Source organism: Parambassis ranga, chromosome 17 (genome assembly GCF_900634625.1).
Source record: "Parambassis ranga chromosome 17, fParRan2.1, whole genome shotgun sequence".
Taxonomy (NCBI): domain Eukaryota; kingdom Metazoa; phylum Chordata; class Actinopteri; family Ambassidae; genus Parambassis; species Parambassis ranga.
Window position 1 is genome coordinate 11,093,725 of NC_041037.1, and position 21,814 is coordinate 11,115,538.

Sequence of the window (21,814 nt, forward strand, 5' to 3'; positions counted from 1 at the left end):
TTTGTTTACTGTATTATAGTCCTCAATTTGAGAAGTGAGGTGCAAGTTGACCCTGTTTGGGTCTGTGCTGGAAAATCGAAGACAAATGTCACAATTATCCGGTTAAGTTTTAAGAATTAAAACAAAATTAAAGTTATAGTCACATACTAGAAACTGCCTCGCTTTCCTCTGCAGCCATTCAAACACTAGATATGCATCCGAGTAAATCAACTGTACTATCCAAAGAGGGCTCAGACAAAGAAATCACTCTTGAGGTAATACAGTGATGCCAGGGGCCACACCACTGTATGCCATTAGGCTCATGTCATTTACCATTAGGGGAAGCATCTGAGTGTAAGAGACCGCCCCAGTATCCGCTGCTGCATCCAACTCGCTTTCACACTTGGATTCATTCACACACACTTTTCCCACCGGGATGGAGCCGCTTCAGCCAGCGCGCAGATCCAACGCGGAACGCACACGCTTCAACACGGCACACATGGCTGCGAATCTATGGCGAACATTTTCAGCAACCATCTGGATAATAACACTAGTTTCAAGTTCGAGGACGAGGATTTATCCACCTAACGAAGGTAAGTAAAAGGGGGACCGGACTCGGGCTGTCCGCTGAGGTATAGAGACACCGTGCGCTCCTGGCGCGTCCTGTAGGAAGAGCAGGCACGTCTACATGGATGCTGAAGAGCGAAAAAGTTGGATTTTGTTAGCATTTCACCGTTGCTGATACTCTTGCCATGGTTTCTCCGTGGAGTTGTGCCCTCAAGGAGTTCAGCTGCATGCTTTCAGTCCGTGGTGCTGTCAGCATAATCTGCCTTTTGTTTTTCAGATATTCACATGATACAGACACAGATTAGTGGAAATGACTCAGTGAATTCAGTTTTGGAACTGGTGTCTTCATAAATAAATAAAATAGGTTAAATAATCAGATGCTTTTAAAACAATAACAGAATTTTGTTTTCATTAAATATCTACAAATACAGTAAGACCTCCTTTATGTTAGTTCTATCATTTCCCCAATCTTAGTGCCCCCTTTACCTTGTCTGACAGGTAAAGTTTGCAGCTTTTTACCCTCAAAACCACCTGCATGTGTGTCTATGTGTAATTTTAGTGACCCTGCTGGATACCAGGACAGTGCCAGGAGAGCTGAAATGGGCAGCCAGTCCTTCAGAGGGAGGGGTGAGTGGGAGCTGCCTTTTTACTCTTCTTCTTCTGCTTCTTCTTCTTTTTAACAGATAAACTGTTTACAACCTGTTCTCTCTTTGGAAAACACACACACTCACACTCACAAACACACATACTTATACACACTTGGTCTGGAAACTGTAAATAATCAGCCCACAGATTTTGAAATGTGCTGTTGTTCACCAAGCCTAAGTGCTAATATGAGATTGCGTTTGGCACAAGTAAAAGCATAAACCAGCTTGGTGGTGGGTGTCATTTTTTAGGGAGATTTACTAATGTGCAGTTGCCAGGATGATTCCTGGAGATATCTCTTTTATGTTTTATCTCCTTATTTTTTGTGCATTTTATCATTGGTACATTATGATCTGCTATCTCTCTCTCTCTCGCTCAGTGTTTCTCTCACCTCTTTGTTGGTTTAAGAGTTATTGGTGAACTTGACTCTTTATTTCTTCAGTCACCATGCTCTCATTCTCTTTCATGCTGCTTGATTGACAAGGTCCTGGTCTGCACGCACTGAGCTTTTGATTACAGGCACCCCCCACCCTCTTCATCCCTTAGCTACGCACACATATAGATACAAAACTCCATTTCTCTATGGTTGGGGCAATGGCAAGGCTGTTTTCCTCCTCTTCTCCATGACAGCTGTGATTTCTGTCTGCAGACAAAAACTCCAAAGGAGATGAGACAAGAAGGCATCATACCCCCTTTCATACAGCTGTCTTTACTCAATGCTCATTTACCCCACATATGCAACACACACACACAAAGACATGGGCATAAGCGCATGCTCTGCTCATGCTTGCACTCTTTTGCGCTTACTGTACACAAAGACTTGCACCCAAAAAACAGAGCGATGCTCAATGCTTGAGGCCAGCATGCTGCTGTATGAGAATAATTTACTGACATATATCAGCCAACACTTAATAATAATACCAGTTAGCACAAAAAACATTAAAAACACACTTCATTTTTGAAAGGTTGAAAATGTTAATTCTAGTTTCTTTCATCCTCATGAATAATCATTTATCTGTATCAGTAATAAGCTATAATTGAACAATACAATTGACTATAATGACATATTGATCAATCTGAAGATACACACTCACATACACACACACACCCTATAGACACACACAGTCTGTCATTCATCGACTCTCCCCCTCTTTTTCTGTCTTTGGACATGGTGCATTTAGTGTGTATACAACTCTTACTAGTGGGGAGAGACCAGATTATTATTCAGTGGCAATAAAAAGCCAATTTGGAGTTGGGAGGCTCAGCGGTCATTTGAAGGGTCACAGTACAAGGCAAATAATCGGCTCTATTGAGATGGATGGTGCAGTGAAGGTTGAGCTCACCTCGCCTGTATGGAAATGTGCCTCTGAAAACCTTGGAGTTGCAACAAATCTGAACTACTGTCCACTGCAGAATATTGATGCAAGAATGAATGTTTGCCTGTGAGAATTCACATGGCAGCAGTGAATTAGAGGGTGCACACCAGCATCGCAAATGTATTTGATCCCCTTTTATGTGTATTTATGAGGACTAAAAGTGTTTTGTTGGTCAACGTGTCTTTGTTAAAGCTTTCAGGGCTGAAGAGTTCAGCTTTATGTTGTGCAGTCAGCTTCAGTTCATTCCAGGACAGCAGGACAACAGTGGTTTTTAGAAGTTTATATATAAATAATATAATCATCTGGAGACTCTAATTTGTTAATGCATTCAAGTGCTTGTGGTAAAATGTATCTGCATTTCATCTAAAAGTGTCAGCATCATTTAAATGTGCACTACAAGAGACTTTGTAACTGACTAGATTTGAGTTTCTAAAATAAATTTGGAAACCTTGCTGTCTTTATCCATGTTCACTGCTTATTGATCGGCTGATTGCCTGAAAGGTATTAATGCATTCTAAGTGTACAGAAGAAGGTCAGTCCACCCCAAAATCTGCATTGCTATTTGTGCATGTAAATTATTTAGAGTTTTGGAGATATTGACTGTAGCTGCTGTGAAGTTTAAAGCACTAAGAAATACATAAAACCTCTATCAAGGATCACATACACAACTTGTGCATGTTGCCCTCACAGCTCTAGTAATATACTGTGAATGTGTGTGTTTGAAGTGGGAAGAGGTGAGCATAATGGACGAGAAGAACATCCCCATCAGAACCTACCAGGTGTGTAACGTCCTAGAACCTAATCAGAACAACTGGCTGAGGACTGACTGGATCCCTCGGTCCGGCGCTCAGCGAGTCTACGTCGAAGTCAAGTTTACACTGAGAGACTGCAACAGCCTGCCGGGGGTCACCGGCACCTGCAAGGTACATCAGAAGCAGAAAGACAGGTCACTGAACCATCTGAGAGCAGGTCTGAGAGAAAGTTCTGATTAACCTTCATGTTGATTAGTTCGTGGACAGACCACTGCTAATGGTCCTCTTTTATAAAATATAACTGCTAGTTATTTAAGCACTTTGACTCATTATCATGTTGAGAGAAAAGACGAGCGCTGCTGATGGTCAGTAGATTAAATTCCTCTTTTATTTTGTAGGAGACATTCAATCTGTACTACCATGAGTCAAACGAAGACAGAGAGAGCTACATCAAAGAGAGCAGCTTCATTAAGGTGGACACTGTGGCAGCAGATGAGAGCTTCACCCAGGTAACACCGAACAACTGCCAGGCTTTGAGTTCTTTATCCCTCCTCCTCCACTCAACATGCTTGCACTTGGTTGTAATTTTTTATTATTTGTTTTACAAGCACTTCTATCTTGGATGTCTTTTTGCTCTCCCAGACATGCTGGCAGGTTGTTTATGCCAAGTTCTCAATGCACTTACCCCTGACGTTATTGTTATAGGCAGTAAAGCTTATTTTACCTTTGCAATCAATAATGGTTCATATGAATGAGAGCTCAACACCGGACAGTGTGAAGACCAACCTTGCTTAATAGAAAAAGACTTTGTGCTGGACAAGTATACTAAATGAATTAGAGCTGACATATTTTACTGCACCATCCTCTTTCTATTCAGGTTGATGTTGGAGATCGCATCATGAAGCTGAACACTGAGGTGCGAGATGTGAAGGTCACGACCAGGAAGGGCTTTTACCTGGCCTTCCAGGATGTTGGTGCCTGCATAGCTTTGGTGTCTGTCAGAGTATTCTACAAAACCTGCCCACTCACTATTCGTAACCTGGCCACTTTTCCCGACACCGTTACCGGGGCTGACACCTCGTCCTTGGTGGAGGTTAGGGGGTCCTGCGTCAACCAATCAGAAGAAAGAGAGGAGCCTAAAATGTACTGTGGCGCTGACGGAGAGTGGTTGGTTCCTATTGGTGGATGTCTTTGCAACCCAGGATATGAAGAGAAGGGCGGTGCATGTAAAGGTAAGCCATGCTGGCTGCAGCAGAGATACTTCTCTGTGGTTTGTTGTTTGTGTTTGTGCTTCTCTGACTCATTCATTGGATTCTGGAAATAAGCTTCCCTTGAGTCACCATTTCAAAGTCCCATGTGTTTATGAATAACAATCATTAGTCGGTAACAAGCTACTCAGTAATGATGGGAAACATTGAGATTTTGTTTTTGTAGTAATTAACACCTGCTTGATTATTCAGTGAACTGTTTCAGTGAACAAGAGTTGGACCTCGCAGAATGTTCCACAACAACTCACCAAATTAATTAGTGCTGATGTTTGTGTTGATAGTGAGTTGTATCCGAATTTACTCCTGCGGAAATTAAATCTATTCCAGGATACTCGCCATGTGGGATTCCTGTGACTTGATATGTAACATTGCTGTTTTCAGTTGACATGTTCACTTTTATGTTAAGCTACTCCATTCATACACACTTCAGATGATTGAGGCTGAAACTTGCTCTGAGTCTGCTTCCACACTGCTCGCTCTTGTCTTGGCTGCTGTCCTCTGCTTGTGGATGCAGACAGCCTGTCTTTCAGTCGCTCCTCTGACATTTGCTAATGCCTGGACTTCCCTCTGAAGTGTCTTGATTGTTTTCTTGTGCACACCGATCCTCATGAATACAATTGCATGCCGATCAAACGTGTTAAAAGACGTGTGATTTAGTTACTTGCTCCGATCACTTTAGAGCCATCAAAATCTATATGAAGATAGATATATGAATCTATAGATAGATAGATTCAGTCGTGAAGCTGAGACATTCAACTGAACACACAGGATTACATGTCTGAATGGGGCCACACACACTGAAGGAATAGTTCAATGTTTTGTATATTAACATTTTTCTTTCAAAGTAATGAATAAGACATAACCCTCAGGTCTGTCTGTAAGGCTGGAGCTTGGAGAAAGTGCGATTAGCTTAGCATGAAAAAACAGAAGGGGACAGATTGGCCCTGTCTGTTTACCAGCAACTCTAAAACTAACCAAATAATGCCTCATATTTTATGGAGTTTTCACTGGTTATTGGCAAACTCGTGGTGAGTAGAGGATTCCAGGAAAGTGCTGTGCCAGTGAAGAAATAGTGTGTCATTTGTGCTTCATTTTCAGTACAAATGAAAGAATCTCTGTGTAGGATTTAGTGGCATCTTTCTCCAGTTTGGCTAAGCTGCTCATAATAATATACCCACACAGTGGAGTGGTTTAAACCCATGTGGTGCAGGTGCATCAGACACGTGTCCAGACTTGATCTTTTGCAAACTTGCTAACAGAGTTTTTTTCTTGCATTGGGTACCAGCAGGAAGTCCCAGGTCTCAGTTTGAGGTGTTCTGACACAACCGCAGCCATCTGGGATCTCACTTACAAATTTGGTCTGAACTTTACGGTAACAAATATGCAAGCTGTTCACACCTCTCACCAACATACATGTGGCCTGGATGACGTGTAATATTTGGAAGTGTCATCATAGTGAAAACTACTAAATGTGCGTGTTTGTGTGATGAAGTGGGGTGAATGGGGGACAACAGACTCGACGGAGACACTTTTACAGCATGGCATGACTCCCCCTTATGCCGTCACATACGCAACAGACACACAACATGTTCACACAAACATATACACAGATGGACAGAGACCAATAGAGAGGCCGGGATCTGCTCCGTCGCTTTTATTTATGAAGCCTATCCCAGCAGGCTAATTGTATAACAAACAGACCCATAATTCAAAGAGAAGAGAGGGGAGTGCAAGAAAGTCAGTGAGACGGACATAAAGAGAGGGATGCAGTTTGGGCCAGTTGGCAATAAAGACTTGACTTTTTCTATGCAGTCAGAGAAACGGTAGCCAAATTTCTCTGGGTGACAAATGTTCCCTAAAAATCCGCACCAGGCTTGCCCCATTTGTTCGTTGTGAAAAGAGGAGGTGGTTTGCGGGGTGGTCCCTGAGGTCTGAAAGATGTTCCTCTTCAACTAGATTTAAGAGAGACCCTTGACTCTGTTGAACCTCCAGCAGATGTGAAGTGCCATCTATCTATCCAGTGCTCTCTTCACCGTCTTTCTGCTCCTTCACTGCCTGTCAGGTTGTTGGCTGGGCGAAGCTGTCTCAGTGGAAATCCATCAAAGTCTGGATGAATACCGAACACTGCTCAGCAGAAAGCTCTGACCCTGCTGCATGAGACATTTCAAGACTTTTCTGAGTGCAAATTGTGAAGAGAGAAAAGGGAGAGTGAAAGGAGGAGAGAATCAGATGATCTGTCACACAGGTCAAAAGGTTTCTGGATCTTCCAGACTCACGTGTCTTCAATCAGTCAGTATAACAGACCCAGACAAAGGCAGAACCTAGACGAACTAAGCCCAGACAGAGATATCTTTGAGTACAAGCTGTTTTTCAGTCTGAGAAAAATAATTAATGCTCACAATGAATACTTTACTCACTGCTCCTTATCAAGTCCAACAGTTTATCTGTGAGTTTTTTTAGGTGCTGGTAAGCAGATTGTGTTATTATTTCCATTCATTGTTTTAAGCTGAGTTATCCCTCTTCTGGCTCGAGCCTTATTTTTGACAGACAGGCCTGATAGTGGTGTCAATTTTCTTATTTCTCTCTCGGCAAAAAAGTAAATAAGCATACTTCACAAAGTGTTGAACCCTCCCTGTAATTTAATGCCTGCTACTTTAGCATAAACTCCAAACAAGGTGACACACTAGACAAAAGAAAATCTTTCTGCATGCTTGCCTGTAGAATAATGTTACACCAGGCTTCATGTGTATTGTTATTTGCACAAATCTGTAGAAATTGGACCTAAAGAGGACTTTGGGTAGAAGTTCATTTTCAGTGTTGTCACAGAGTAACGAGGATGGAGAGGATGAGATGAGGAGCTCTGGAGAGGAAGAAGGGATTAGATGTTGAATGGGCTGAGAGGGGGTTGAAAGAGGGCCACTGACAGCAGAAGGCATCAATACAGGGCTGCCCCTCCCCCCGCTGGGGGTCCATCATCGGGTGCAAAGGGGACGGGTAGAGAAACACAAGAGAGCGGGAACTCCCCCTCTTTTCTAAACCCCTGGTTAAGACCGAGGTCATGACTGAGCCTGATGAAGACGTCAAAAACTCTGACTGACAGCCGCGCACACACACACATATACAGAGTTTAAGCTGAAGAGTGCAGGGTCATGACCGAGGTAGATGAAGATGTCAAAAGTTTGACAGCTGCGATCCGTCTAGGAGGATCGGAAATGAAGGAGGAGAAACAACAGAGAGAATTTGAAATGTGAACGGCTAGAGAGGCAGAATGAAAGAGGAGCCTTCTGCTTTTTGTTTCACTGGCCTCCTCTTTCTGTCGTCTGATTCTCCTCAATTCTGCTCACTGCCTGGGAGGCTTGGAATGTTTCTCTGTGTGTTTGTATGTGTGTGTGTGTTTGTGTGTGTGTGTGTGTGCTTCTGTGTTACCCGTGTCCAGAGAGATTTCATGGTTGTGCTTCTCTCCAACGCACCTGCAGTGTCTCGTCAACAGCAGGAAGCATTTGAAAATGGGAGAAGAGAGAGGCAGCCACACTGAGAGAGAGATGACAGAAAGAAAGAGAGAGCAGATGATAGAATTAGTGCGTAATCGCTGCATTCAGTCCCTCTAATTATTGCATTGCAGTTCTGGACTCTGGACATTTTGGACTGCTGATTTGGTGTGCGTGTGTGTACTGTATCTTTGATTTTCTGCCTAACAAAGCCCTTCCTCCAATATAGTCACAGTTTGGAGGACTGCCCAGGAATGCCTAGAGAAGAGTGCAGTGGGGCAAACAGAGAGTGAGGAATTTGTGTGTGTGTGTGCTTGTTAGTGTATGTATATGTGTATATATGCGTGTGTGGCAGGTGACAAAGCAGGCAAAGACACAAGTAAACCAGCCTCAGGTGGGGAGGGGTGTATGGTTAGTAATCAAATTGTGTGTGTGTGTGCTATTGTCTCCCTCTTCCAGGTTGTTCATAAAGTGGGTTTGCTGGTTCCACCGTAGCTGTAGCTTGCTGGCATCGGAACATACTCCGCTCTCCCTCTCTCTGTCTTGCTCCCATTATCCCTCCCTTCTCCTCTCCAACTCTTCTCCCTGATCCACACAGTCATGGGGTGGGGGGGGGGGGGTGTGCTGCTGCCAGTGGTGGGGATGATGTGTGTGTCTGATAGGGAGGGGGGTTATTGTTGTAGAGCCCCTTTCACATGCTAATGCTTTGGGCAGGCACACACACTCGCTCACAAATCCATGCACACATTTTGCTTAAAAACCACCAGTTTTGGAGAATATATAAATGTAGACAAACTTAAAGCTGCAGCTCCCACTGAGTGCACGGTTATGGGTATAAATGAGGCACCAAACTACACAGGAATGTGAGGGTGACATTTGGGGAGAACACAATCCTCTCAACAAAGACATACAGTAGGAAAAGATAAGGATCACGTCTTATCTCTGAAGCATTACCACGGCTTTTAATTAAAAGGGGCATGACCCCGGTGATTAATAGTGTCCCTCCTTCTCAGTCTATCAATCTGCCCATCCATCCGTCAACCCATCCCTCCCTCCATCCATCCATCCATCCATCAAGCAGACAGGTGTCAGACTGGAGCAGTCAGGGGGTACTTCCTCCATCTCCACCCCTCTGCTGGGAAGGAACAAGGGATGATGACAGATAACAAGGGGTCAAGGAGAATATACACACACACACACACACACTGTGCCCTCACACATGCATGCATACAGTGTGCCGACAAGGCTCTTAGTTGGATTTGCGATGAGCTGCATTTGCATTTTAGGTAGCAGAAGAATGCATATGCAAATGCAGACAATGCTGATAGTAATCAAAGGGCACCTTCCCCTCTGTGTCTTTCCCTCCTCCTCCTCACTTCATCTTTTTTTTCTCTCCACCTCTTTATCTCTCACTCCTTGTCGGTCCCCATCCTTTACACAAACTTTTTCTTACTTGTCTGAAGCAGCCAAGCAGCTGATAGCTGACATGTACTCATCGCTTTAAGTTTTCACTTTATCTTATCGGTATATGTGTGTTTGTGTCCTTCCTCCTTTCCCGGTCGTGCTCAGGCTCTCGTGCGGCCCTCGGTAGCGTAGGGTTAATGTTGGGTTAATGACACCCTCATGAGCGCTTATTCCAGGTCACCAGCACTCACCCCCTCCCCTGTCAAACCCAGTGCTAAAGAAGACACAAAAGGCTACAGAAAACAGAGAGAATAGAGACATGAGGGGGCGCTGAAGGAAGTTTATGGCTTCAAATACTCTCTCCTTTCTTTCTCTTCCTCCTTCAGTCTGTCCTCTGTGTAGGAGACGATTGGATGGGGCAGAGACAAAAGCAGTGTTCTACCCCCTGGCAGAGTCTTGTTGAGCCCTGTAATCAACCTCTAAAGTCCTCAGCAGGTCAAATACTTGTCTCTGTCTCCCCTGTTTAATTCCCACTCTTTCCCATACATGGCTTACTTACCCACATTCATGATTAAAAACGAAGGAATGTGCATGACAGCTGGAGAATGATTATTTTATCTTGCATTGCTGACATAATATAAAGGGTCATTCAGCTGTTTAAAGCTACTGTTATCAGCTGTAAATGTCTTTTAAATTTACAGGTTGTGGTCACTGATTGTGTGCAGCCACATTTGAACCGGTATCAACGTGGAGATAGATAGATAGATAGATAGATAGATAGATAGATAGATAGATAGATAGATAGATAGATAGATAGATAGATAGATAGATAGATAGAGAGAGAGAGAGAGAGAGAGAGAGAGAGAGAGCGAGTTATCAGAGACCGATAAGTGGAGGTTGAGGAGGAAGTGCACGGGGAGCGAATGATGGAGATTGTGAAATGTGAAAAGGGAGGGCAAATGAGTGTGTGAAAGAGCAAATGTGTAGAGGCTCACACAGATGGGGCAGGATGGTTGGTCTGAGTAGATTACAGAGGAGACTTCCTCCCTCTCATCTACTGATGAGAGTGTCATAAAGCATGCTGACACGCACACATACGCACACGTACGCACACGTACGCACACATACGCACACACACATCATTCCCACATTCTTCTGCACTCCCACTGAGATGTCTTCATCTCCCTTGGAAATGTGAAAGGGTTTGGAAAAAAAAGGAGAGAGCTGGGAAAGATGGTGGGATTGAGGAAGGAGAATGAATGGGGTATGATGATGAAAAAGAAGGTGTTGAAAAAATGATTGCGGTGGAAACAAATGAAGGATTTCCTTCTAAAATTAAAGAGAGGAAAAAGGCTCTAACCAGGCAGGCTTTGCCATCTCTTTTGCTTCACCAGTGGATGTCAAGCAGTATAATTATGCACTCATTTATTGTATTGTTGCTCTGTCAATGTGTGAACTCCTTGGTATACGGAGAGAAGATTTCTCTCCCTCTGTCTCTCTCTCTCTCTCTCGCCCTCTCTCTTTCTCTGTTTCTCTTCTTTCATATATTTAAATGTCAATTATATTTGTGTGGGCTGCCAGCACTGTGGAGTTTTGATGTATTCAGTTCTTGTGTTTCTGGTTTCTGTGTGTGAGTGGGAGCTGATCAGTAAGTGTTCTTTTAGGTGTTCTATTCTTTCTTTGCTCATCAAAACTGAAGATAAAAGGAGTCAAAGTGCCCCTCCTCATCACACTATATCAATTTCTTACTTTAGATATTTGTTTTTTACAGTATTTAAATGCAGTCAAAAGAATACAAATATTTCTTATATTCCTGTGTTGATTAGGATGTTGGTCAGTCTCTCTAAACAGTCAATACGTGAGACAACAGGGACTCAATCAAGGGTCAGGGCCTGGTTGACCTTAAGTGAATGTTGACTGTGCCGCTTGCAGGGTGGCCCCTAACAGTCCATGGGCCAGACAAGATGTCGGTACCACTCGAGGTGGCAAAGGTTGCTTATACTTTTGAAAAGCTACATGTCTGTAGTCAACATTTTGGTATTATAACCCCATTGAAGTCACAGCTAAATTATTCTTATCAGCTGTTGAAGTTACCCTCCCCCCGATGAAAAAATGCATTTTTGACACTGGTGTATATCTTAGTATTGGCCCTTGTTAAAGACATATTTCAATAATTTATAGTATTATGTTTAGTACAGAGGACACTGGAGCTCTTCTTCCTGCCATTTCTGCCTATGATCATCTTTTGTCTTTTAAAGCTGTGACATCAGGAAGAACGAGAGTTCAAACACATCAATACTGGCATGATTCTAAGGATTCAGGAAATGCAACGTTTACACACATTATCTCATTCTGTGGGGGTGATTTACAGCCTAGATCAGGCTGACAGTTATTCTAAGAAAGCAGACCATCACACTCACTTTATGCATTTGTTCTAATCAATAGCAATATGGGATCATCATTTATTTCACAGTGAGGTTACAACTATACAACTTGAACAAGTAATTGTGTTTATATATATATGATATATAACTAGATTGGCTATTAACTCAGTATTAAGTACATTAATTGCACTGGCAATATTCTTGCAACACCACTTCTGCACTAAAGCAGTGTGGACTTTCCCTATTATAACAGACTCATTAACAACTAACTTAACTTAACTTAACTGGGCTATTGGTTTAGGATTAAAATTAGGGTCAAAACTAGGGTTAGGGTTAGAGTTAGGAAGGTTGCAGAGTTGTGATTCAATATTTGATGCATTCGGCTCACTGAGACCATTACGGAAATGTCTCACTTGAGGCTCTACACCTCACGATGGCCGAGAACCTTGACCTTTACTAATTGTTCCACAATACAAAAAAACAACCTCACTGTCAAACTAGTGACCACTGAAATAGAGAGAAGTCAGTTGGTGCAAAAACCTGTCAGCTTTTCACATCAGATCTTCTGGATTTTCTCCCATTGCTGTCTGAAGAGATCAGTGTGATAGTTTTCCAGGTAGTCCTCCAGCAGTATTCCCTCCCTGTCCCTTTGAAAGCCATTACCCTGTTATTTTGTTTGTTTTGTTTTTGGGTGGGTGGGAGGATGAGAAATTCATTTCTTACCAGACACAAGGAGTTTCAGAACACAGTGAGCTATTTGCTTAGAGTTTGCTGTGGATAACTGCATGGACACATTTCTGGGAAATGACGACGTACATCTGGGTTATACATCATTCAATCAAGGACATGTCAGGAAAAAAGGAGGACTTTCCAGTGGTCAGAGAATGTGCACCCTCCACTATAGGGTTGCCAGAATGTCCTTGTGTCATTGAGACAGAAGTAGTGGATGACTGCACAAAGGCCACTTTACCATCCAGTGTTGACTTGAAGTACATATGACTGTATCATGAGCTGTTTTCTTAGGCCACACAGTTATCAATCATGCCTCAGAAATTAAGTAACATGTTGCCAGTTACACTACTCTTTTCTGTAGCTGGACTCAGTGTGACTGATTTCCGCCTTTTTTGTCTCTGTCTCTGCAGCCTGTCCTGCTGGTTTCTATAAGGCCAAGTCCTCAGATGCAGGATGCACCAAGTGTCCTCCACACAGCCACTCACTCAGAGAGGGAGCCACTGTGTGTGACTGTCACTCTGGTTTCTTCCGTGCTGACACTGACCCTCCCTCCATGGCCTGCACCCGTAAGGACACACACATACACACACATACATGCACACAAAAAAGTATGGTAGAGGTGAAAACACAGACAATATGTGCATTTTTTCTAAAAAAAAAAAAGCGCAAAAAGCGGAGTCATTGTTACCCCAAACTCTCTATCTCTACCAAACAGAGAGAGACACAGATGTGTGTGAATGCAGTCCCTGTTTCATGATCCCATTACTTATGACTAAGCCACCATCTACATCCTGTCTGGTAGTGATAACTAAAGACATTGAGAAGAGAATAAATGTCTTCTATTTCTCGTTCAGTGTGTGAGTTGGGTCTCTGTGGCAGAGTTGGAGACCTTGGTTTGTGTGTGTTTTAAACTTAATTATGCCTATATACAGCACATGGTTTGCTTAGCATGGGAAAAACACACACACATACACACACAGTGTCTCAGGCTCATAAAAAATAAATGCCACAGAAGAAAACATCCAAGCCATCAAAAACAGTATGATTTTCAGTTCAGTGCCAGATGTCTACATTTCAAGTTGTGCCAACAACCCCCCCGCCCCACCCCCCAGAAGCACACACCCCACAAATGTCCTTATGTGCATAGTTTTGTTCATACTCAAGCTTATTCCATTTCATCTTCAGAGCCACCTTCAGCCCCGCAGCAGCTCATCTCTGTGGTAAATGAGACATCGGTCGTCTTGGAGTGGGCCCCCCCTCGTCGGTTGGGAGGAAGAAGTGACACCAGCTACAGTGTGGAGTGTCTCATCTGTCAAACCAGCAGCCACAGTCAGGCTGCTGGTAAAGCACTCCCAAGGAATCGCAGTGTTTCCCAGCCTGAAGCTCAGCACAGCGGTTTAGGGATGCAGTCAGACCAAGGGATTGTGGGACCTGAAGTCCAGCTGGGCAGAGGCGTCCTTCAGAGCCGGCCTGGGGATTACCCCCGGCTCAGTTCTGGCTCCATCTCCAACTCTCAGCTCTGCCTGCCCTGTGGTTCAGATGTGCTCTTCTCTCCCAGCCAGACTGGCCTGAAGGCCACCAGGGTGGTGGTGAGCGAACTCAGGGCCCACACACACTACACCTTCATCGTCCACGCACGCAACGGGGTCTCCCAGGCCAGTGGTGCAGGAGCTGCTCAGAGCGTTTCTGTAAGCATCACCACCAACCAAGCTGGTGAGTGTGTGAGAGGTGTTTGACTGTGGCAGCAACACAAAATCTGCTTATAGATGTTAGCAGTAAGTGGGTCAGCACAACACGAACTGCTGCTGAGTGCACGAGAACCCACAGGGAAGCAAGGCCCCATGAGTAGTGTTCAAAGCTGTAGCTTTGTATGTTCTCCCTGTAACCTGAGGCACTTTTATTTTTTTCAAACATTTTGTCTGTTGCCTCGTGTGGCCATTTGAGGAAGTGCAGTTTGTAACACTTGTAAGTATTTTTTGTTTATGCCAAAATCCAGCCAGATTGAAAACAAAACAAAACAGTTTGCGGTGTCAGGGGGACTCAGTCCTCAGAATCCTGAATGAAATTGAACATGTCATCCTCAAAATGAAGCACTTTTACACTCACATATATTATACATGTACTTTAAAATTGCATTGCTTCTACTATAATGAACTGTATTTGAAGAAAACCAGCCATGCAGTGATTTTCTAAAAGTTCTTAGCTCTAAGACACTTTTCCAGCTCTCTTCCCGTCGACTGAAAAGTCTTACTATCACTGTCATAGTTGCCATAGCTATTACTCTGTCCTCCTACACCTAACAACAGCTGAATTAATTATAGGGTGTACTCAAGAGGATGTCAGAAAGCATTCTGAAAATGTAAATCACTGAGTTAAATACAAATAGGCAGAGATAGCTGAAGGGAAAGGAGATACAATGAAATGAGAAAACACTCAATCAGCAGCAAAATAACTGAGCAGCATATTGTTGACATTTGACAGGGTTTGAGCTCGACTGTGGAAGTGCTTGAGAATGTACCCACATTTTATGACGTGTTTCATTTTACTTGTGAAGGTGTCAGCTGGTGTGTGGCGTCCCTCACACATGCTCTCCATTAGTTTTTTCAGTGTGTGCTTTTTTTTCTTTTTCCTTTAAGTGCTGTTACATCTCAACTGTCATTGCTATAAGTCTTTATGGTGGCATTTAGAAACCAGCACACCTGCTCAGTTCCAGGTGCCCCGGGGAAATAACTTAGCTGTGCACGCACAGCATGAGAGAATGCCTGGGATGTGTCAAGTCCAACCTGCACTACCATATGGCCCGATATCGTATGAACAGCCACAAAGAGGGACAAACAGGGATGAAAGGAGGAAAAAAATGAAGCGATGTAAGGAGAGTGAGAGATCAGAGAATAGGGCCTGTCTCTGTGGAATAGAAGGGAAAGAGATGTAGGTCAGTTCTCAGGTGCACTGGGTCAATGGGATTATTGACAAACAGACACTATAGCAGTGATCAAGCCAGCAAATGTTATAAAACAGCATCCTGTGAGTCCTAATACAAGTTGATATTTTATTATCTTCCATCATCTGTGTATCCCTCTCAGCTCCCTCTCCAGTGACGTCCATCCAAGCCACGGATGTCACCAGGCACAGTCTGTCGTTGTTGTGGCAACAGCCAGATAGACCCAACGGGGTCATCCTGGAATATGAGGTCAAGTTCTATGAAAAGGTGAGTTGCCTGCAGGTTAATGCAGCTCAGGCATCTGTCTGGAATGTCAATACGTTGGCACGCTGTTTGTATTTCACTAATGGTGAGGATGGATTTGCAGTCAGGCACTGAAAAGAGTCCCCTCTTTTTGTTCCATCTAATCAGGATCAGAGAGAGAGGTCCTACCGCATAATGAGGACCTTCTCTCGGAGTGTAGATGTCACAGGTCTCAACCCTCTCACTGTTTACGTGTTCCATGTGCGTGCTCGCACAGCTGCTGGGTACGGAGAGTTCAGCGCTCCATTTGAATTCTCCACCAATTCAGGTACCCGTACTGTAACGTTCAGTTTTTTAGAGGATCCATTAAAGTTTATATGAAGAAGTCACCAGTTTTTGGTCGCTGATGTCTGTGTCCCTCCTCATTAGATCCCTTCCCTCTGATTGGAGAAGGAGTCAACTCTGCCTTCCTGCTGCTGTCTGTCAGCGGGGTTGGAATTTTACTGCTGATATCTGCAGCAGTCTTCATCATTAGTCGCAGGTATATACACACACACACAAACACACACTCTCACACACATCAAAGAACCCATACGGGCGGTCAGACACTTCCATACTCGTGTTTGTTGCCCATCAGTGCATCTCTGACGTCAACATTTGTGCAACTTCCTTAACCACTACTTTTGATATATCTGCCACAATGCACACAAACAACACACACAACTCCCTTATTATTGTGTGGCAAAATAATGTGTGTGTGTTACCTGAAGCTTTTAAAGGGGATTAGAGTGGAGACAGTGATAATCCCTTTGTCCCTGACTTGTCATTACTGTCTCTTCAGCAGCACAGCTTGTGTGTCAGCTTCCGCTGGCGTGCACTCTCACAAGCATGCGCAGGTGCCCTCACAGACACGCGCTCACACACAGACCCACACCTGCTCAGCCCACAAAGGTGTTTTTGACAGTTTCTTTGTTTAATGGAAAACACCTTTTATCTTTCGCTACCTGAGGCGTCGCCCCTCCTCCCTCTCTCTCATAAACGCTTTCATCTGGTCGTTCCGTGCTGCAGCCTGCTGCTCTCTGTTCTCATTGTCATTGCTTTCTATGGCGGCAAATCCTTAAAAACCCAGTGAAGGCACAGCCCTGCTACAAAACAGACGCACAAAGTTAAAAACACATATGACCTTTTGTCAGTTCACTTAACTAACTAAGCCATGAGTCACAGGAATACTCTCACTTTTCTTCTACAGTAATACTGTTAAATGTTGTTAAATGTTCACCATTTGTGTCTCATCAGAAGGAGCAAGTACAGTAAAACAAAGCAGGACTCAGAGGAGGAGAAACATCTTAACCCAGGTACTGCACACACACAGATGGATGCTCTTTTTTTCTTCCGATCCACCTGCACATATCTTTTACACAAACTGCCAAAGACATTTACATAACATATGCAGTTACACAACTAGTATTTCACACCGTCCTCTGCATTCGTCCTCCTCCTCCTCCTCCTCCTCTTCCTCCTCTCTCTCACCTCTCCTTCTTGGCAGGAGTCAAAATCTACGTGGACCCGTTCACCTATGAAGACCCCGATCAGGCCATCCATGAGTTTGCCAAGGAGATTGATGTTAGCAGCATTCACATCGAGAAGGTTATTGGCATGGGTAAGCCTGGCATTAGTACTCTAACACACACACACACACACACAAACCTACACACACATGCTTACTTGGCGCTGACACTGCTTTTTGTTCTGTGCGTGTAGGAGAGTTCGGGGAGGTGTGCAGTGGTCGGCTGCGCGTGCAGGGGAAGAGGGAGATCTATGTGGCCATCAAGAGTCTGAAGGCAGGATACTCTGACAAACAGAGACGTGACTTCCTGTCTGAGGCGTCTATCATGGGACAGTTTGACCACCCCAACATCATCAGGCTGGAGGGCGTCGTCACCAGATGTGAGTAATACTAGTACTTTAACAGAACGTGCAGTGTGGGATTTATAGCCTCGTATTTATAACCATTTACTTGTTCAGGCAAGCCACTGATGATCATCACAGAATACATGGAAAATGGATCCCTGGATGCATTTCTCCGAGTACGTGCAGCCATTTTCTATTGTGAAACAAACTAGTCTTCACAGAAACTGCTGTCACTCCTGGACGTCCTTGTTAACCTTCCCTTTCTGTCTGTTCCAGAAACATGACGGGCAGTTCACAGTGATCCAGCTGGTCGGCATGCTGCGCGGCATCGCCTCAGGTATGAAGTACCTGTCAGACATGAGCTACGTTCACAGAGACCTGGCCGCTCGGAACATCCTGGTCAACAGCAACCTGGTGTGTAAGGTGTCTGACTTTGGCCTGAGCCGAGTTCTGGAGGACGACCCAGAGGCCGCCTACACTACAAGGGTAAGACATCCAACAGTTAAAATGTGATGATTTTTAACTTAGCGCTGGCCGCATTATTCTTTATCAGTTTAAATATTTACAGGCTGTTTACTGTATGTGCTATCACATCTTTAGTTCACACATTTATTGTTAAATGCTGCCAAAGATCGATGACTAATTGAAAACACATGAAATGTGGAATAGACCACAGTAAAAAAAATAATTTGTCCAATTGGATAATGAATCACTGAATGAAGCAGTCTGACTTTTATGGCTGCTTTAGGAGGCCACTGGGACTTATCTGTCCCCTGGAGGGAAGATCCCAATCAGATGGACAGCTCCAGAGGCCATAGCCTACAGGAAGTTCACCACAGCCAGTGATGTGTGGAGCTACGGTATCGTCATGTGGGAGGTGGTTTCATATGGAGAGAGACCGTACTGGGACATGAACAACCAGGATGTGAGTAATTTCTCTATTATCTTCAGACAACAGAGTGGCTCATTGTGTGGTTATTAGTAAAATGGACAATGGGCGGATTTGCCTAAAAGTTCTGTTGGTGATTGGATGCATTGTTGGATGAAAGCTATTCACCGTGAAGCTAACTGACAGGAAAAATCAATATCAAAATAAGAAAGAGGTTCTTAAAAGACACAGCTGTTAATTCTCTAAACACGTTGGAAAGCATTATCATTAATTCATGTGTCTGTGATAAGCTGTGACTTTCTGAAGAAGTCAAATTAAACTTGTACTTCTGTTCGGTCCACAACTAAAACTTAAATTAACCTCATTTAAATAAAGTCATACATGGAAGTGGCCCCACTTCTTTAGCATATTTTAGTCTACTGGGGGAAAATAGAGTCTGTGTTCTGCACTCTGACTGAGTGTCTTTGACCTCTGCACTGTGTGAAAACTGACAAACTTTGCTTTGAAACTATTTACAGGAAGGGCAGCGGGCTAATATTTATCTCAGCAAACACACAGCGTTTTAGCCCTTAGCCAAACACACACACACACAGTTCCCCCGAAAAATCTTTTTTCCAAATAAATTTGTTCCATAAGCAGCGACTCAAAGCTTCTTTAGTGTGAGCAGCCCACAGAATCAGTTTACTGTACCTACATTTTTGAACATCACCATCTCTTCCTCATGCCTCTTGTGTTCTTTTTTTTTCTCACAATCATACAAGAGCCTGAGCCTTGTTTTTAGTTCTCAGCTGTGACCCAGTTATATGCTTCACACTCAGGCAGGTTTTGAGTATAATGTTTTCATATTTGAGACGCTCAGCTTGATTTGTGAGCATGCTGCAGATATACTGTTGGTCCAAACGGCACACAGGAAGGAGTGGAATTTCTTACAGCTGCACAATATTAAAATTGCATTCAGTTGTGAGACAAGTCTTAGAAGATATTGGAGAGCAACCAGAAAGTAATAAATACTGTATTTGGTAATAAATAGTTGGAAGAAAGGTTTTTTTTGTCTTGACTTTCAATAGGCAGTCTGAATCCTGGAGGATTTTTATAATCTCCTGTACTAAGCTATGTATATATATATCATGCATGTATTATATGCATTTCTGGATTAAATGGAACTGCAACATAGCTTCCAGTGAATGATTATTAGTGATGTTTGATCTGTTAGAGGCATGAACGTTCGGTTTTGTGCTAAGTAGCAACATCAGCATGCTCACATGGCAGACATTATACCTGCAGGTAATAAGCTTATACACCCTTAGTTCAGATTCCTGTTGTTTTATCGCGCAAACATTTTTTAATCTACAACTCTCTGTCTTGGTCTTTCAGGTGATTAAAGCGATAGAGGAAGGTTATCGGCTGCCTGCGCCCATGGACTGTCCCGTGGTATTGCACCAGCTCATGCTGGATTGTTGGGAGAGAGAGCGTGCAGACAGACCCACCTTCAGCCAGATACTCAACATGCTGGACAAACTTATCCGCAACCCCGGGACTCTGCGCCGGACAGGAGGGGACAGGTACATAATGTACATGTAAGCCCACAGCCCATACATAGCCACAGTGTACTCACACCCACGCCTACATTTCTTCATTATCCGGCTTACAACCAGAGTTCTCCTTCAATTATAATTTCACACTGTTATTTCCATACCTTGTCACCACCACCAACCTGCCGTCTCTCTGCATTCACAGACCCGCTGGCACAATGTTGGAGTCAGGGGTGGGCTCAGAGGTGTGTGTGTCAGTCGTACCGGAGGTGTGTGTGTCGGAGTGGTCGGTGTGTGAGTGGCTGCAGTCCATCGGGTTGGAGAGGTACAGAGACACCCTGGCGGCAGCAGGTTACACCAGCCTTGATAGCCTCCTGGCTCTCACACACCAGTAAGTATACCTTTGTGTGAAAATAGACTAATGTGAGAGTCACATAATCAGATTTCTCAGCTGTGGCACAAATATCATCACACATGTGTCAGCTGCCTTTTTAGAGGGTTTTCCTGCTTTAAAAAAAAAGCATCTACCAAAAATGATTCATTTCACAAAACACACTCTAAATGTTTCTTTTTATGCTGGTCTCTCACATTCAACAGCAAATGCTGTTTGAGCTAATATATACTTGGACCGATGCAGATACATTTGACCCAGGAATGAGGGCAGGTGGTAGCACCCTTTATTGCTCATGTGTGCCATACAAACTAAAACAACCCTGTGCTGTGGTTTCTTTCCTCTATAATGTGTTTTAAAAGCACCAAGAGACAAAGACTATGGCAAACAGGCATAAACTATATGTACACAAGATGTAGTTTAATTGTTAGTTGTCAGTTTGTTTCTTAACTAAACTCAAAATAACTACAAATGTGTGTATATGTGGAAATCTGTAGATCATTTTGCTTTCAAGTGTCCATTTTTATTAGACTGTGGAGGATAACAAAAAAGTGAATCCTGACTGTATCCTTTAAATACTGCTTTGTTGTGTGTATGTGTGTATCTGAGCCCATGTCTTTGTCTGTGCACCCACAGGGAGATGGACAGACTTGGAATAATCACACCATCACATCAGGACATACTAATTGCCAGCGTGCAGCAAGAGATGCTGTCTCAAATGCAACACATGCAATGCTCTATGGTTCCAGTCTGAGCCGGATACAAACCTGTTCTGAGAAGAATTTCATTTACCTCATCTGTGCACTTTAGAGGGACTTTTCACCAGTGGAAAATACAAAGGAGACGAGTACAGTGGGAAAAAGAAAAAGAGAGATAAGCAGCACTTTTGTGAACTTCCATCCTGTGGAGTTTTCTATAAACCCTGATCTGGACATGGCCACAGATAGCATCCAGCTACTGAGAGCTTAGACTGATGCCCTCATCGATCGCATCCTCATTTTTCTTTGTTTTATAATCTGTTTTGTGAAGGCTGGCATTTGCATAAGCAGAATGGCTTCCAAGTTTTTTTTTCTTTTGCTGCTTCATGCTTGACTTGAAGAAATGTGTTTTGTGTTTGTCCTTTGTGTGTCTGTGTGTGTGTGTTTGGTGTGTGTGTGAATGCATCCAACATGGAATACCCCTTGTTAGGATGTCAGCTGTCTTTGAATAATATGCAAAGTTAAGAGTTAAGAGAGAAAGTGGGAGGAGCCGAACAGAATGTATCATCATTAGCTCTTACTAGTTTCATGCTAACAAACTGATGCTTGTGTTT

General features: G+C 43.5%; 1 protein-coding gene across 3 annotated transcripts; it reads left to right on the forward strand.

Annotated features, from left to right (window-relative positions):
* The first annotated feature begins 426 nt into the window (after positions 1-426).
* Positions 427-21,299, forward strand: LOC114449219 (ephrin type-A receptor 4-A-like). Of its 3 annotated transcripts, XM_028426687.1 has the most exons (21): positions 427-572; positions 1,106-1,173; positions 3,293-3,490; positions 3,718-3,828; positions 4,197-4,551; positions 13,006-13,161; positions 13,781-13,929; positions 14,113-14,308; positions 15,679-15,803; positions 15,948-16,107; positions 16,209-16,320; positions 17,076-17,134; positions 17,326-17,439; positions 17,541-17,726; positions 17,805-17,866; positions 17,967-18,176; positions 18,442-18,615; positions 19,954-20,141; positions 20,180-20,186; positions 20,357-20,502; positions 21,139-21,299. In XM_028426687.1, exons 1-21 carry the CDS (start codon positions 479-481, stop codon positions 21,254-21,256), a joined length of 2,988 nt encoding a protein of 995 aa, XP_028282488.1. In that variant the 5' UTR covers positions 427-478; the 3' UTR covers positions 21,257-21,299. The 3 variants fall into 3 exon arrangements, with proteins under 3 accessions (XP_028282488.1, XP_028282486.1, XP_028282487.1); XM_028426685.1 differs by lacking the exon at positions 20,180-20,186 and having other exon boundaries at positions 18,439-18,615; positions 20,317-20,502; XM_028426686.1 differs by lacking the exon at positions 20,180-20,186 and having other exon boundaries at positions 20,317-20,502.
* The last annotated feature ends 515 nt before the right edge of the window (positions 21,300-21,814 follow it).

Coding starts and splice junctions, on each gene's coding strand:
- LOC114449219 (XM_028426685.1), top strand. CDS start 479: ATGGCTGCGAATCTATGGCGAACATTTTCAGCAACCATCTGGATAATA. Junction 15,804..15,947: donor AGGTCAAGTTCTATGAAAAG/GTGAGTTGCCTG, acceptor CCATCTAATCAG/GATCAGAGAGAGAGGTCCTA. Junction 16,108..16,208: donor TGAATTCTCCACCAATTCAG/GTACCCGTACTG, acceptor CCTCCTCATTAG/ATCCCTTCCCTCTGATTGGA.